We start from the raw sequence: 18,591 nt of genomic DNA, 5'->3' as shown, positions 1-18,591 counted from the left end.
CCGATCTAGAATATCTCTGTTCAGTGTGAAGGTCAAGGTGTTATGTGCGTACAAGAATCACCCAGACACAAATGAAACCCCTGGGAGGACAGGAATAGCATTTTATGGGAAATCTGGCTGAGGCCACATCTTCTGTTAGGGTCCTCTGTAATGTGCAGCATGCCTGTGCTCAATATAGTGTTGGCACAGGTATGTCTGGAAGGTCATGGATAACACCTCAGCTGGCTTGGCATGTGCTAGTTACGCAGTCTCCACTTCTTGAATTACTCCAAATCTGTGCACTCCAACAACCATAAAATAGACATTTCACACAGTTTCCTATAGGAGCAGTGTTTTGTGTTGTGGTAGCTCTTGGGAGCCCACATATGCTATTCAGTAGTGAGACCTAGATGGATAGACAGAACATGTGCATTTTTGAAGTTGTATCAACATGCAAATGTAAAGTGGTATTATTTGGATACTATTTCTGTAATAGAATGCTTCCAGTTTTCCTCCCTGAAATACCAGGAAACTTCTTACAGGTAAAAATAAAGCAGGATTTTCTAACTCCAAGATGGTGTTGGTTGCTCTTGAATCTTAAGGCACAAAATGTTTTGGTAAAATCTGGTTGAGGAATGTGGGTTCTGTCTCTTATATAGAAGATGTATGGCAAGCTTTATTTTATTTTTTTAATGTTTATTTTTTGAGAGAGGGAGAGAGAGCATGAGGCGGGGAGGGACAGAGAGACAGGGAGTGAGAGAATCCCAAGCAGGCTCTATGCTGTCAGCACAGAGTCAAACACAGGGCTCAGTCTCAACAGTGAGATCATGACTGGAACTGAAATCAAGAGATGGATGCTTAACTGACTGAACCACCTGGGCACCCTTAGCAAGCTTTATTTTTAAAAATTTTTTTAATGTTTATTTATTTTTGAGATAGAGACAGAGCATGAACAGGGGAGGGTCAGAGAGAGAGAGGGAGACACAGAATCCGAAGCAGGCTCCAGGCTCTGAGCTGTCATCACAGAGCCCGACGTGGGGCTTGAACTCATAGACTGTGAGATCATGACCTGAGCCAAAGTCGGAGGCTCAACCGACTGAGCCACCCAGGCACCCCCCTTTTTTTTTAAATTTTTTGTTTTGAATGTTTATTTATTTTTGAGAGAGAGACAGAGCATGAACAGGGGAGGGTCAGACAGAGAGGGAGACATATTTTTAAAAACCTAATTAAGGGAGCCTGGGTGGCTCACTTGGCTAAACATCTGACTTTGGCTCTGGTCATGATCTCATGGTTCATGGATTCGAGCCCCAAGACTGGAGCCTGCTTTGGATTCTGAGTCTCCCTCTTTCTCTTCCCCTCCCCCACTCATACTCTCTCTCAAATAAACATAAATTAAAAAAAAAAAAACCTAGTTGGAATAATCTCAAATCCATTATACTAATTTTCACGAAGGAATTCTCACTAAGGGAATTTTGGGAAGTCCTGCACAGGTACCAGTTAAATCCAAGTTGTTAGAAATTATCTTGAGCCTGACTGGTATAAAACAAATTCCATTGCCCAGATAACAGGCCCTGTGTGATGCCTCCTAAGACTCTTTATTGGAACTCAACACGGGGTGACTATTTAACCTTCAGAGCTGAGAGTTTGTGTTGGGAGACACTCTTGGGTGGAGACTTCCTGTTCTTTCCTACTGCAGGATGAATTGTGCAAATGATTGTCAAATAGTTGGCTGGGTTGAAAACTGTCACTAAGTCTACACCAGTTATTTGTTAGAGGAAGATGAGGAGGTGGGGGTGATCCTCACCTTTATTGCTATTACTTCATTTAAGAGATTTTCAGAGTCACTAGATCTTTGGTATTTGAATTAAGAAAGTCATTGTTGAATTTGAATGAATAGCAGGTCACTGAAAGACAGAATTGCTGCAGGGAACTGGGAGAATGGAGCAGCTAAGGGAAAGTGTTCTTGAGTATAAGCAGGGTTCTTCAGTTGCACCGACCATAGATAACAAGCTAATACCTTGTGCAGCAGTCGTCCCAGGATGGTGATTCGTAGCAGAGCCTCTCTTGAAGTTGCAGGTACTCAGTTCATTTATTCAACAGTTATATACGGATGCTTCTTAGGTACTAGGTTGTGTTCTAAGTGTTGGGGGATGTAACCGTGAACAAAACAGAAGTCTGTATTCCCATGGAGCCTGTAGTCTAGTAGGGGAGGACAGACATTTCATAAATAAACAGATTTATGTGGTTAGAGGTAGAAAACTTTATGAAGATACATAAAGTAAGAAATGAGGGATATCGATATGGGTCAGGAAAGGCCTCTTCAAGAAGCTGAGAGACCTCGAGGATGTGAAGGCATACGGGAGGTGATATCTGAGGGAAGTGTTCTAGGGGAACAGTGCAAAGATTCTACAGGGTAGCCAGTGCAGAGGTCTAAGGCGGAAGCATTGAAGGCAAAGCAAGTGTGAAGAGAGGGAGAAGTGTCAGCCAATGTCAAGACTTGTGTGTTATACTGAGGGACATGGAGAGTCAATGGAGGATTTTGAGCAGAAGAGGAACATGATCTAATTTACATATTAACATGACCACTCTGGCTCCTGGGTCTGGGCAAGAGATCTGGTGCCTGGGACAACAGAGGTGGTGGTGATAGAGGTGGTAAGAAGTGGTCAAATGGGAGATACACCTTGAAGATAGAGCCAGTGGGATTTTAGGATGCCTACAGTGTGGAGTACAAGAGAGCAGGGATCAAGCATGACTTACAGCTGGGGGGATGGGGTTGTCATTGATTAAGGTGAGGAAGATTGTAGAGAGGGCAGGGATTGGATTGGTTTGGTTTTGTTTTCGGTGGGGACTGGGTAGAATGATCATGTGTTCTGTTGGATGGTTAAAGGGACAAAGGCAGCGTTTGCTATTCCTGTGTCCTCATATTGGCACCCTTAGATACTGCAGACCTCTAAAACTTCTGAGGACATCTGCCCACAGTAGCAGGACTCAGTACTTTCTGTTGGAGAATTACTGGGCCTGGCTTAAGTTGTTGGTAAGCAGCGACGTTGAGAAGCAGCCATGGGAATTTATAAATTTGTAGTGCGTGATGGGCCCAAGCTTCCTGCTGGCCCAAGCACTCTGGGATGGGTCTTCCTTCCTGGGGTCACTCCCTTTCTCTTTCTGTCTCCTGTCACTTGTCACTGCCATTACTTGCTGATTCTAGCCAGGGTTTCTTTGCTTCCCATCTCTAAGCACTGACAAACACACAGAGCTTCTCTCTTCCTCTCCTGTACACTGATCGCCTTTCATAATAATGGGAAACTGTACAAGTATTACAGTAGATTCCTTTCTTTATTCTCCCTTGCCCTGTTTCATTATCTGTTTTGATTTGATGTGTGAGAACTTTATCCTCACTGGGTTGCACTAACCTGTATTTACACACGTAAAATCAGAATTTGTCTTATTTCATAAAAATACATTTGCTAGGGAAAGAGAGTGGTATTTCTGGGCATTTTGGCATAGAGCTGGGGAGGGAACATAGTGGTGAGGAATGAGAGGAAGTGGTGAGGAAGGAGAGTGGTTAGGTGTTACCATTCCCTCTTTCTTCTTTTTTTCTTCTTTTCCTTTTTTTTTTAAATTTAATTTTACCCTTCCCTCTTTCTAAGCTCTTCCACTGTTGGCCTGTTACTACCAGACCTGCTCCTAAGACCTTTCTCTATGCCATCTCAGATGCAGGTGCCTGATGGTATGGGAGGGGGCGGGGGGATGGGGCCCATTAGCAGGAAAGGAAGAGTATTTCTGAATTCTAGACCTTTCAGTAGGCAGTAGGGTAATCCCTGGTTTGGACTCTAAGAAGAGCAGGACCGGGTCTGAGTTATAGAAAGATAATCCCAGTATCTATAGCAGATTGGGCACAAGAGGAGAAGCCAGAGACAAGAAAGTTGGCTAGAAGATAAGAAAAGTTTGTGCAAGAGAAGTAGAGGGCTTCTACTTCCCTTGTCAGTGAGGCTTAACAGGGGGGAACTGAAGGAAACAGAGGGAATGGCCAGAGAGTGAGCATGGAGCTGAGCCGTGAGAGGTGCTTGTAGAACCAGTGAAGGCAAGAGGCAATAGAAGTACAATGGGAGTTATGTTGACTTCAAGGAGCCTGTAAGATCCCCAAGTGGGTGAAAATAAGGTTCCTGGAATTGCTTCCCACTGCCCCTTGGAAGGCAGATGGTAAAAAAAGGTGAGCTCACAGGAGGCACAGGGGTGGAGAAAGACTTGGGAGCTCTGGTCACAAATCGTGGTGTTGTGGTGATAACAATGGGATTAGGGCTGCAGGACAGTTCCTGGGAGGTCATCTGTCTGTCTTTCTTACACATATTTCCCACACATATTTCTTAAACAATTTTTGTCGGGGGCCCCCGGGTGGCTCAGTTAGTTAAGTGACTTTTGGTCACAGCTCAGGTCATGATCTCATGGTTTGTGAGTTTAAGTCCCGCATCGGGCTCCGCCCTGACAATGCAGAGCCTGTTTTGGATTCTCTGTTTCCCTCTCTCTCTCTCTCTCTGCCTCTCTCTCTTTCTTTCTTTCTCAAAAATAAATAAATAGACATTAAAAAACAAACAAACCTCATTTTGCCAAGGTATGTTTTGTGCTGGAAGAATGACGATAGGTAGTTCTGCTCCTGAACGGGGATTCGATTATTTGTCAATAAGCCGGCAATGGCTCAGCCATTACTCATGAAACAGTCATTATCAGTCACACACATAAGAACTTGCCTTGGAATTTTGAGTTCCTTTCAGCAGTTTGTTGAAAACACCTTCATGACGGAATCTGTGCTGGTGCAAAATACCTCATGCCTGTGAACTAATCATTGAGCTATGTGCTGGGGTCTGAGAAACGTGAGCTGGCATGTCCAGCCCCTGCTTCACTGCAGGTGTAGATGGGTGCCGAAGCCCTTGCTTGGTGCTCTTGTGCCCAGTGCGTTTGGCTCTTAATTTCCTGTCACATATGTTCAGTCACCTCAGCGTAATCATAGAAACCTGGTTTGTTGGCTTAGGTTATAAAGGGTTATGAGTCTCTTCTCAGTATAACTTCGTGTATGTGGAAACCTTGTGAATAGATCATTTTAATAATGGAGTTCATTGTTCCAGGTATTCATTATCAGGGTAACTTGCTTTTTTGGGAGTAAGGGAAGTTAGAATGCTCAGTTCCCACTGTTTTTAGTAGGCAGGTTATTAGCTAACATTTCAAACACTTTGCAGCACAGGTAATTAAGTTACTTGACAACATCAACACCGCTTCGTACCTGTATCATGCAGTTCTTGTAAAGGTGGTAGTTTTTCATTCACTGCTCTGATTTAGAGGGTTGTTTTTTTTTTTTTTTCCTGTAAAGGTTTTAAAAACGTAGAAACAGGAAGCCAATGCCAGAATTGATCCGACTCGCTTTTCCCTTCTTAAAGAGCTTCTCCTTAGCCCTCCTGCCCTGCGAGGCAAGCGCTTAGGCTGGCCCACTGCAGTTTTCAAGATTGAAATCAATCATTGGATTGCCGTTCTGATAACACTGCCCTGCAGGGCAATTACCACCAATCCCTCCAAATCCACAGAACGTGGTGAAAGGGATTGCTGTGGAAATAGATCTGGGAGACAATTACATATATTCAGTTGGCATTAATTTTTTTCTTTGACCAAACAGGAAGAAAAAATTTCATTTTATAAAGTTTGCTTTAAGTAGATAATTTTAGTACACCTGAAACTGGCGTAATATTGTGTCAAATATACTTCAATTAAAAAAGGAGTAGGTAATTTTATATGTTAGTATATACATTTATGTGGTGAAAATGTTTTCACAAATTACCTTACAAAGGTGATTTTCCTAAACAAACTGATCTTATATCATATGTTGTATGTCTCTTTAGTTATTTACATATGCATATTTTTCTTGGCTTCTCAACTGGGCTTGGGTATATTAAAAAGGAGTGCCGTACTTCTGCTGCTATTGTATTCCACATAATTCCTGTCACAGTATTAGGTCTGTAATAGACCATTTCAAAACAAATCTGTTTTGGGTGAAACTCAAATGTAGTGGGAAATGCATGTTTCAGATTTTCAAAATCTGGATTTAGACTAGGAGGGAACTTCAGTACCTAACCACCTCCCATTCACATCTGCATATGCTTCGTGCATGCCCACATTTGTAAATCTATCATGTCAGGACTATTCTGTGACATCATTAGGAAACACATACTCTATCCTCGGGGTTTAATTGGTATATTATAAAGAGGTTCTTGCTAATTGAGTTTGAAGGAACAGTTGGGCTGGAACAGAGTTGTGTCCCCGGGCATTATTGATACCACGTTATTTGCATGGGTACTTTCACTAATGTATTATACAATTATGTCCTTATTTGTCATGTGTTCTCCATAACTTGGTAGATAAATTTGAGCTAAAAGTAAATTGTTCTTGGTTTTTCATAGGTCTCATCAGAAAATTGAAGACTCAGAAGAAAGCAGTGATGAAATTCTTGCCCGTCTAACGTCTGCGGTAAGGCCTTGCAGTTTCCCTGCCTAAGGGTGCAGAAAATAATGAGGGCCAGGGTCTTCAAAGGGAGGCAGTTTGGGTAGCAGTGCAGAAAGACACTTGCTCTGTGGTTGCACATCGATGTGGGAGGCCCACATCAAGGCAAAAGAAGACATGACTTTGACTTACTACCCTCAATGCAACTTCTCCAGCAAGATCATACATATATATTCCTAGTGGAAAGTTCCTGGAACCTTAGTGGAGGCGTGATAGTTGATTTTTAAAATACAGCATGACTTAACCTAGGGAATGTTGTGACCTGTTGCACAAAGGAGAAAAGACGACAGGTTTCATTAGAAAAAAAAAAAAAAGAATTACCTCAACCAACAAAAGGTTGGTTTCTAATGTACTAGGTTGCAACATTTTCGTTGTTCTTTAAGCCACTAATCAGAGTGGGTAATTGCCTTGTTAGTTGAAGAAAAGGTCATGTATGCCCTTCTTAACACAAAAAGCAAGCTGTGGTTGCTGGTCACTGAGTCCTAGTTTTTGACAGGCTCTAGTAATCCTATCTGTTAAAGTCTTTATCCATTGGTTTGGCTTTCTGGAAATTTTTCTAGCCTTCCCAAAGATTCTCTAGTTGTGCTTTAACTGCATTATTGAAATGGTAATTGCCGAAAATTATGCTGGATTATGTACATGGATGAAACTGATCTTTCACAGAGTTTTATACACCAGGCCTTAGCATCTATGCACACAGCTTGAAAGTTGAAAGTTGCCTTTCCTACTGTTCTGGAATATAGCTTAAAAAAGTAGTTTTTGACTAAATACAGTGATTGGTAGTGTAAAAACTTCATGTGAAATGGAATCTTGAAGCATGTTAAAAAGATTTAACATGACCTTTGCCATTTTTTATTTAAAATTTCTTTATTGAGGTATAATTGACATACAATGTTACATTAGTTTCAGGTGTATAACCTAATGATTTGATATTTGTATATATATATTGAAACATGATCACCACAATAAGTCTAGTTAACATCCGTCACCATCTATAGTGACAGAATTTTTTTTGTGTGTTGTAGACTTTTAAGATTTGCTCTGTTAGCAACTGTTCATATATCCAGTAGTCACCATGCTGTATAATACATCCCATGACATATTTATTTTATAACTGGAAGTTTGTACCTTTTTTTTTTTTTAAGTTTATTTTGAGAGAGAGCATGAGCAGGGGTAGGACAGAGAGAGAGGGAGAGAGAGAATCCCAAGCAGGCTCTGCCTTGTCAACGCAGAGCCTGATGTGGGACGCAAACTCACAAACCACAAGATCATGACCTGCTGAAACCAAGTGTCAGATGCTTAAGTGGCTGAGCCATCCAGGTGCCCTGGAAATTTGTACCTTTTGACTCCCTTTACCTGTTGTTCCCACCCCCGAATTTCTCACCTCTAGCAACCACCAATCTATGAGCTTGTTTTTTGTTGTTGCTGTTACTGTTTTTCGATTACAAGTATATGTGAGATCCCATGCTATTTCTCTTTATCTGATTGATTTCACTTAGTAAAATGCTTCAAGTTCCATCCATGTTGTCACAGATGGCAAGATCTCATTCTTTTTTATGGCAAAGAAGTATTCCATTGCATGTAGATACCTCATCTATTTTAGCCATTCATCCATCAGTGGGCATGTAGGTTATTTCCATATCTTGGCTATTGTAAATAATGCTGCAGTGAACTTAGGGGTGCACATATCTTTTAATGTTTTTGTGTTCTCTGGATAAATACCCAAAAATGGAATTGTTGGATCATATGGTAGTTCTATTTTTAATCTTTTGAGGTACCTCCATACTGTTTTCCAAAGTGGCTATGCCAGTTTACATTCCCATGAGCTGTGCACAACAGTGCCCTATTCTCTATATCCTCTCAACATTTGTTATTTCTTGTTTTTTGTTTTTTGTTTTTTGTTTTTTTTTTTGATGATAGCTGTTCTGATAGGTATGAGGTAATATCTCACTGTGGTTTTGATTTGCATTTCCCTGACGATTAGTGATGTTGAGCATGTTTTCAATTACCTGTTGACCATCTGTTTGTCGTACTATTCAGGTCTTCCGCCCACTTTTAGTTGGATTGTTTGGTTTTTTGCTGTTGAGATGTATGAGTTCTTAATATATTTTGGTAGATATGTGACTTGTAAATATTTATCAGATATATGACTGTACATATTTTCTCCTATTCAGTAAGTTGCCTTTTCATTTTGTTGGTTTCCCTTTGCTGTGCAGAAGGTTTTTAATTTAATAGTTCCACTTAATGACTTTTGCTTTTGTTGCTTTTGCTTTTGGTATTATATCCTAAAAATCACTGCCAATACCAATGTCAAGGGAGTTACTGCCTATATTTTCTTCTAGGAATTTTATGGTGTTTCAGGTCTTACAGTCAAGTCTTTAATCTGTTTTGAATTGAATTTTGTGTATGATGTAAGAGTGATCTAGTTTCTTTTGCATGCAGCAGTCTAGTATTTCCAGCACCATTTATTGAGGAGATCATCCTTTCTTCATTGTATATTCTTTGTTGTACATTAATTGACCATGTATGGATTGGTTTATTTAAGCTCTTTATTCTCTTCATTTGATCTGTGTGTCTGTTTTTATGCCAGTACCATAGTGTTTTGATTACTATAGCTTTGTCAATAGTGTGAAATCAAGGAGCATGATGACTCGAGGTTTGTTCTTCTTTCTCAAGATTGCTTTGGCTTTTTAGGGTCTTCTGTGGTTCCAAAGAAATTTCAGAATTGTTTGTTCTTATTTCTGTGAAAAATACCATTGGAATTTTGACAGGGATTACACTGAATCTGTAGTTTTTGCAGTTTAAAATATTGACCAAAGAGGAGTGCCTGTTGTGTGCAAAATCATTATAGCCATCCGTTTAAAAAGCATTCACTATGGACCAGATACTGTGTCAAACATTGTGTTTGTTTGTACATACACATACATACACATTCTGTTCAACTTCACAACAACCCTATGAAGTAGGTGGCATTATCCCTGTTGTATAGATAGGAAAGCTTGTAGAGGTTAAGTAAGTTGCCCAAGGTCACTCACTTAAAAAGGAGCAAAGCCAGGATCTAAAGTTGGAATTTTCTACTTCCTAATTATGTTTTCTTAACTACCATGCCTCATTTTCTTGGTAATGTAATATATTATTGGGATAGTTGCAAAAGCAGCAAAGATATGTAAGATGTTTCCTACAGCCATACCAGGAAGACAAACACAGAGTTAAGGTACAAAGCAATTGGCATTTGAGTACTGAATAGAGTGGTGTATAGATAGTAGATTCAAGAACAGTAACAGAAAGCTTCATTGAAGAGACTTGAACTACCATTGAAGACAGTCAGGGTTTGAACATGTGGTAATTAGGAAGATGTATACTCTAGCAGTGGGGTTTATTGTGTGCAGGTGGAGGGATGAGAAAGTAGAAAGGGAGAATACTGAGATGCCAACTGGCTGGAGAAGAAAGTCCCGGCTAAGAAAAGTGAAAGACATTTTGAACAACAGATTAGCATTATGGACTAGACATTTAAGAAAAAAGAAAGATGACAGACACCTGTCTCAGTTGATGGAACATGAGACTCTTGATCTCAAGGTTGTGAGATGAAGCCCCCAGGTTGGGTGTAGAGCTTACTTTAAAAAAAAAAAAGAAAAGAGATGAGTTGAAGAGGGGAGACTGAAAGGCTGACAAAAACCGACTTTATTGTGGTATTTGTGGGAACGGAAAGAAAAATGAGTTCAAAAGCGACCACAGAGAATTTTTAAAAAATCAGTAGGACTAGGTGAAGGTGGAAGAGGAGTCAGAATGAATGGAAAAGTGATGATAATCGTAGGAAATTGAGTAAAATACTTGGAAGGAAACATACAGAGTTTGGACACACTGAGTTTGAGGACATAGAAACATAAACTATATAAATATTCAAGAAATACCTGGACATGTGAATCTGGAGCTTAGGGAGGTTGGGGCTAAAGTTACAAGAACCAGTCACAGAGAGGTTGTCATTTGAAGAGCAGGGTGGGAGGTAGGGTCTTGGGGAGCATCCACGGTAAGTAGGAAGATGAGAGGACCATGAGAGAGAAATAACTGAATGGTTTATACCATGAAAATAAAATTCAACGATGCCACTCAGGGGTGCCTTGGTGGCTCAGTCGGTTAAGTCTCCCACTTCAACCCAGGTCATGATCTGAGTTTGCGCCCCACATTGGGCTCTGTGCTGACAGCTTGGAGCCTGGAGCCTGCTTCAGATTCTGTGTCTCCATCTCTCTCTGCCCCTCCCCAGCTTGTGTTCCGTCTCTCTCCCACTCAAAAATAAATAAACATCAAAAAAAAATTTTTTTTTAAAAAGAGAGCCTCTGAAAAGGTGGGATAGACAGCAAAGCATTTGCTAAATATTTGGTTGAAGTGATCTTACTGGAATAATCTCCAAGCTAAAAGATTGAATGGATTGAGGTAAGGTATAGGTGTAATGGTAATTAGCGATGAGAATAAAGTACAGAGAAGAAAATTTCATCTCTTTAAATCCATGGGTCATTGGTCTAGGATAGTGAAAATATCATTGAACTGAAATTGAGGACCTTGATTCTTAATTCTTCCAACAATGTGTCATTGGTTAAGTGGTTGGACTGGACCATATCTAAGTTCTAAAAGTCCTCCATGCATTGTATAAGCCTTTGTGAAGGAACCATTGTGCCTCATGTGTTCACAATGTAGTCATTCCTATTGTCAGTGGTATCAAAACTTTGTTACATAGGTGCAAACACCATGTAGGAAGGAGAATATTTATGCACATCAGTTCTCATCCACCATAACCCCCAAACACATTAAAGAGCAAAAGTGACACACAATGTGGAATTGTTAATATGCTCTTCAAGGGTTTGTGTCTGGGGGTATTACAAAGGGGGTGGTAATCTCCAGCAGTACAGTTTTCTGTGCTGTTTTATTCTCTTGTTATCAAACTTGAGAGCTTTGTATATGTGGTCTTATAAGAAATCGTTCATTTCTTTAACCCCAGTAGTTTATTATTCCACCTTTGGTTCATCAAGGGAAAGGTCCCGTCCTCTAAAAAAAACAATACCTACCCTGATATTCTACCCTGGAAGAAAATCTCACAAGTCAGTTTTTATATTAAAGGAACATAAGAAGACAGTGCATATGTAGAAATAAAATTGTCATGATGACTCAGTCAGATTTACAGTTGTTAAATTTACATAAACATGAATGATAAAAATGTTCTAGCCATGTTTCTGGTGATTTTCAGGAAAGAGCTACTCTCCCAAGTACGTAACATCCCAAAACCTTAACAGTAAGACTCTGTAAGAGGTTTTCAGTTGAGGGGAAAAGAACATGGCTCGAGTAGACTCCTTGCATTATAGAATGTCTCCAGAAACACTCTGGGCATTATTATCGGGAAAGAGTTTCCCTGTTTGTACGTACGGTTTCTGCCTCAGCACCTTAGCTGCTTTTCTGATATCTTCTGACCCTACAAACTTTGATAACTTGAAAACCTTTTCTTTCTCATTTACTGTGAATCTCCGTTGGTTTGTTAAAGCTGAACAACTGAAAAGAGCCCTTGAATTACAACCTACCTGCTCCTATCCTTGAAGTTCTCAGCATTATGTTATTTTATTTTATTTTATTTTTAAACGTGAATTCTAACAGTGTTCATGACAAAAGCATTCAGAACTGATGATACAGCTTTTATGTTTTTGTTACAATCCAGGGTAAACTAAATGTAGGGGAGAATTTATAGTGAATTAAGTATGGGTGTGAAAGCCATAGTTCTTAGGATGTAAATTTATGAAGTAAGCTAAATTTTGAGAAGAACCAAGAGTACTTGGAAACGTTCAAAGACAGGAAATGGAAACATGAGCATCCTTGAGTAAGAGATAAAGCTGATTCTAGGCTTCTATCTCTTACTTAAGACCAACATCCAAAACAAACCCTACCAGGCTGTTTCTCTTTCTTTAGAATAATTTTCATGATGGAAATTGTAGAGATAAGAAAACACAAATTGAGTGAAATTTGTGATTTTTGTTCACACAGTCTAATTGTCAAGCCACTGAAGTAATGCGAGTTAGGCTACGTTGTGAATTATGTATATTAGATGCCTGTTTGGTGGTATGGTTACATTAGTGGCACTTACAAAAGGAGAGGGGGCATGTGGTGTGGTACTCTGTGCTGCTTGGTCCTGAAGTCAGCCATCACTTAGATGGTGAGAAAGAACAGGGTTGAGTGTCTGCAATAAAACATTAACCTGGTGGTGGTAGTGATGGAGGGTTTGTGGCCATACCTTGAGAGATGAATTAAAATTACAAATCAAGTGTTGCAAGTTTAGGAAGAGAGATCTAAGAGGAGAAGGACAAAATCTAAAACTCTGGGACTGTTAACTAGACACTCTTACTACCTTGTATTCCTTCTCAGAGCTGATTTAGTTTATCATTCTTACCAGTTTAGATGGTTTCTCTGTATGTTTCTACTCTATCCATTTGTTCATTTTCTTCAGTTCATCCAACTTTATCCTAAAAGCTCTGCATATGATGCTTTTTTTTTTTTTTTTTTTTTTTTTTTTTGGAGAGAGAGGAGAGAGAATGAGCATATGTGCATGAGTAGGGGAGGGACAGAGGGAGAGAGAATCTTAAGCAGGCTCCCTGACATGGTGCCCAATCTCACAACAGTGAGATCATGACCTCAGCTAAAATCAAGAGTTGAGGCCTTTAAGCACTGACCTACCCAGGCACCCCTACATATGATGCTTTTAATGGAATTTCTGAATTCCTTCTCATAGGGTCTTCAGGTACAGTATCATTCTCTGAGAAATACCACTGAGCTGAAAAAAAAAATCTCACCAACCAAACCCAAATTATAAATGGAGTGTCTGCTAAAAGTTCTAGAAGACCTTGAAGCAAATGAAGCACCCCCCCCACCCCCCGCCCTCCAAGCAAAAATTCATGCTAGGATATATAATGTTGGGTGAAAGTTTAGAGAAAAAGAAACCTGCTATGAACTTTCTTTTTACAGGAACAAAAAACATGGTTTTAACTGACTGCTTGTCACTGTCACAAAAACATTTTTCCCTGCTCAGTGTCCAGAAGTTGTGACTTAACGCCATCAGTTTTCACATCACCTGTGAACTTGTTCTCACATGATTTCTAGCATTCTTTGTAGTTTAAGTCTTGTTTTCACTTTTTCTCCATTTTGGATCCTACTTTCTAGGTAGAACAGACCTAGTTGAGTCTCATTCACTAAGACCTGCACCTAACTTGGGGCTTTGTCTGATTCTTCTCCCAGTTTGTCTTTTCCTTAGAGTTCTTGGGAAATACTTGTTATGGAGGTACAAGGAACTGGGTCTTAATGAACAGGCAGTTGTCCTGTATCATCAAGTACACAATGGAACTCAAGGATGCAAACTTTTCGAGATGGTCTGTCCTGCTGGCTCTTTCCTTCCTTTGCTGTTGCCTATTCTTATGTTCTACTTCTGCACATTTGGATCTCCTCTCCTTTGCCATGTCCAGTCTTTCAACCTGAAGCTTCAGTCTTTTTCTATAAGGATGTGCCTTTCACAGGCTTTGGGAAGCACGTGATGTGGTTAGGATTCCTTCTGTTCATACTTGAATCTGCACGTTGGGTTTGGTACATTGGAGAAATTCCCTTTTAAACAGTAGTGTCTGAAGATAACAGTGACAACTTTTTCAATTGGAAACTTTAAAAATGGTACCAGTTGAGGGAGCAGAAGTAGCACGGGATCTGGGTTTTGAGGAGTCTTTAGAAACTTAGAATTTTGGAGATCTACTTAAGAGATTGTTGCCAAGTTAACAAGGTTTGGGAATAATCTTAGGCTAGTGAGAGTGGGGAGATTAAGTCACATTTAATACATGATAAGCACAATCCAGTGATGATTTTTACCATATTTAGAAGTAGATTTTTTAAAACACTCAAATGCTAGCTTCCATTCACCCTTTTTTTTCTGGCTATCTGCCTATTCCTTTCTGGGGAATGGAGAAATGGAGTGTAGTTAATCTCCCTTTTCTTAGTCTATCAGGGACTTGAGCGGGCGTGTTTGCTCAGAGAATACAAAGTAAGTTAATCCCCCCGGGAATGACTAACGTTCTGTCTGGCTGCTACAGGATCATGAACATCTTGTTACCTTATATTTCTTATCTGTAGGGAACATAAAATTCCTATTTGGAATCATTACCTTGGCTCCAATGTTTCCAGGGGTTTAAGAGTTACCGTGTGATTTGGGGAAAAGCCAAGTAGATTGAATTTTGAGAAAAAGTGTCAAATGAGGCCCTAGAAGGCAGACCTGATTTCAAAGAACATCAAAAAGGCACCAGAAGAATTATAGCACATATCTGGCATGGTATTCATTGTTCTTGTCATTTACAAGAAGCCGAGGGACTTGTTAGTGCCTTCCCTCACTGTTCTTTAGAACTACCCTCATCAGCTAGAGTGTCCAAAGGGCCTTGGGCTGTGGATGGTAGGTCTCTCGGATCACGTGGACAGCTAGTAAAGCTCCTTCAGTTTTCCTCAGGTAGGATCTCGGTGACATTTCACTAACCCATGACTGTCAATATTTTTTTTAGATTTTTTTTAAAGTTTATTTATTCACTTTGGGAGAGACAGCACATGTTGGGGAGGGGCAGAGAGAGAGAAGGAGAGAGGATCCCAGGCAGGCTTTGCACCGTCAGTGCAAAGCCTGATGTGGGGCTTGAACTCACCAACAGTGAGATCATGACCTGAGGTGATGACGGACTCTTAAGCGACTGACCACCCAGGTGCCCCCATGACTCAATATTTGAACCGATAGCCAAATGATAGATTCCTATCCTATGTCAATAAAAAATGCTTATGTGTTTTATATCTATTGCATATCAGAATGGTTTTCTTCATCCTGGGAATAAATCCCTAAATGCCACATGTACACACACACACACACACACACACCAACTTTTAACGTTAATTACTAAGTTATCTCTGTTTCCAAAGAAACCATCTGTGCATACTCAGATTATATGGTACTCTCATTTAACGCTAGCCTTGAGAATTTCATTTTGATAAGCAGCATAATATATGCTGTTTCACCTATCGAAATGATGCCAGTGAGGGAACATTGATTTAAAAGCATTTGTTCAGAAAGTGTGAGTGTATAGAACCCATTCAAGAATAAAAGAGGTCTCAACAAATCCCTGTGAATAGGAGTAAAGTGTGTATGTTTGTATGTGTGTGCATGTGTGTATTCATGTATATTATGGTATTGGGGTATCTCTTGCCAAGATGAATGAAATCATTTTGATATGCAAAACACACAGAAGACATTTTTAATTGACAAGGAATAGAAATACACGATTCAGCTATCGATTTGTATAGTGACACTCATGTGTTTGTAAAGTGTTACTGTGAAAACTTATCTGAGGGAAGCTGAAAGAGTTTTAAAAGAATGATCCATGAACATTTCTCTTGGACTGCCACTTCATGCATTTGTTTAAAATAGAACTTCTTACAGCTGCTTACATGAAATGTAGTTTTGCATCCTTAAGGCCATGTAATAGCTTCTTATAATATGTCCATACATGCAGCAGGACCAGGAGACATATAAAGAAATGAAAATTACTTGAGTTTTTGGTGGTGATGGAATAAGGTAGATTTTAATTTAATTTCTGTTATATTGTTTTAGAACTTAGTATATAATGAAAGTTTATGTGAATACTGAGTAGCAATCACGTGAGTTCCACTCTTATGTTTGTAAGTGTCAAAATGATGGTAAAGCCGGTAGTGAGTTGTCATTACTGTGGGTTATGTTTGCAGTTCTTTTTATTCATCTGACACTTGGATAGTTTGGTTTGAACATAAAGACTTCGCAATTGAAAGTAATTTCAGAATAGAAAACATTTCTGTAATGAAACTACTCATTAGTAACTCATTATTAACTTAAGTGTTTATTACTTCCTAGGTTACTTTTCTTGTGTGTATACTTTTTTATGAAAAAAAGAGAGACTCTTTTATTTTGTGATCTGTACTTTTTACGGAGTATGTTTTCAGTGCTGAAAAGCTGCCCCTATGGCATTTGTAGTGGTTCCAAAGTATCACATTCCATGGAGTTTTCATTATCTCCTATTTTTGAACATTGTGGTTATTTTCAATCTTTTGCTATTGTAAACAACACAGAGATGAACTTCTTGGTGGGGGAAATTATTGAAGAAACTTTCTTGCAGATCCCATTTATTATCCTGTTGTTGATTTAAGGAAGACATCGGTAAAGGGCTAAGACTGGCTAATATTTGTTGAGTTCTTATCTTGTGCAGGCATTCTGCTAATGCTTTTCGTGCACTGTCACATTTCAATCCCCCAGAGCTGGGTGTGTTATCCTTCACATTAGAAAGATGGAACGTTTGAGATAGGAAGTATTAATTAAGAGTCCAAATGAGATTTAAAATAACAGTTCAGGGTTCAAAAAGCAATTTGCCACATTCTCTTCACTTAAAATACTTCATAGTTACTGAATAGGTCTCTGCAAGTTGAGTTTGGGATTTGATTATAAAATCCTCTTCTTATTTGAACAATTACGTTAAATAGTATTTTAATTTTTAACTTGTTCAGAATCATTAAATACTGGTAAACATGGCTGCATATGGTTTAGTGATTGAGAAATTCATTCAGACTGATTTGTAAGCTCTTCTGGTTCCATTGTGTGAACTCAGAGGCATACTCTGATTTCATAGCAGGTAAGTCATTTTCTAGAACTAGGCTCTATTAGCAAGTGATGATAAGGCCCTAAAGAGGTGTTCATGGATACTTTTTTAGAAGGCTGTGAGGGTCTCTGTTACTATTTTGTAGTAGGGAGAATGGTCCCCCAAAGATGAATACATTACTGGGCATCTGCAAACATTGCATTACATGGCAAAAGATATTTTGCAGATATGAGTAAGTCGTCAGACCTGGATTGTCTGTGTGGACCCAGTCTGAATCACATGAGCCCTTAAAAACAAAGAAGTTGGCTGGGCGGTAGTCAAAGAGAAATGGCAGAAGAGAAGGTAAGAAAGAATTCCAAGCACGAAAAGGATTAAGTGTGGCATTGCTAGATGTGAGAAGTAGGATCCCATGTGCAAGGGACTCAGAAACTCAGAGCAGCCGGCCACGTTCTAGCAATGAAACAAGCACCTCAGTTTTACAGACACAAGACCTACATGATGCCAACAACCTGAATGAACCTGGAGGCATATTGTCCCCCAGAGCCTGTGATAAAGAACACGGCTGTGCCCAAACACTGATTTAGGCCTTGTGAGTCTCTAAGGAGACATGTGGCATAGCCTGTGGTATAGTGGTTGAGCCACACTATACCCAGACTCCTGACCTATGGAAGTGTGAGATGATGAATGGATGTCATTTTAAGCCAGTAAATAGGTGGTAGTTTGCAATGACAGAAATATAAAATAAATACACATTCCTCGTTACATACCCATAATTCCTTAATCATAAAGTAGCAGTTAATCTCTCAAAGCTAGTTAAGTTTTTGGATACCTCTGAGGTTTGGAAGCGCATTTCTAAAACTAAATTCTGTCCTTCGTACATTTATGAAATCTCCAGAATTCTGTGAAAATTTAAAAGTTTATTCTTAATACTTGAAGAATTCTGAACATACAAGCACTTTAAACACTCTTCACAACTTTTTGATGAAACCTATCAGTCCCTTTTATGCTAGTTGCAAAGGAGCAGGAACTAGGTGGGTGGAATATAATAAAGCAGAGACAATACTGGTTGTCAAAGAGTATAATTCAGGTGGGAAGAAGGGGCTTAAGCCTATGGAGTATTAAACAAATTAAGGACTAGATATTTATTTATATAATATTTATTAAGCTCAACTATATTAATTATAATAATAATATGATGGTAACTAGCACATAGCACTCACTATGTGTCAGGCACTGTTCCAGATGCTTTGGGTGTTAACTAGTGTAATTCTAAAAACAGTCCTCTTGGGGCGCCTGGGTGGCTCAGTCAGTTAAGCGGCTGACTTCGGCTCAGGTCATGATCTCGTGGTCCGTGAGTTCGAGCCCCGCGTCGGGCTCTGTGCTGACAGCTCAGAGCCTG

General features: G+C 39.6%; 1 protein-coding gene across 1 annotated transcript in view; it reads left to right on the top strand.

The window, feature by feature from the left end:
- The window catches only part of RAPGEF5 (Rap guanine nucleotide exchange factor 5), a 224,491-nt gene that overhangs the window by 56,825 nt on the left and 149,075 nt on the right, over positions 1–18,591 (top strand). The window contains exon 6 of the mRNA XM_042967977.1: positions 6,423–6,489. Within this exon, the coding sequence (XP_042823911.1) occupies positions 6,423–6,489 (67 nt within the window). The remainder of the gene's footprint in view (positions 1–6,422; positions 6,490–18,591) is intronic.

Source organism: Panthera tigris, chromosome A2 (assembly GCF_018350195.1).
Source record: "Panthera tigris isolate Pti1 chromosome A2, P.tigris_Pti1_mat1.1, whole genome shotgun sequence".
NCBI classification, from domain to species: Eukaryota; Metazoa; Chordata; class Mammalia; order Carnivora; family Felidae; genus Panthera; species Panthera tigris.
Note: the sequence above shows the minus strand (reverse complement) of the source record. Positions and strands in the feature narration are given on the sequence as shown.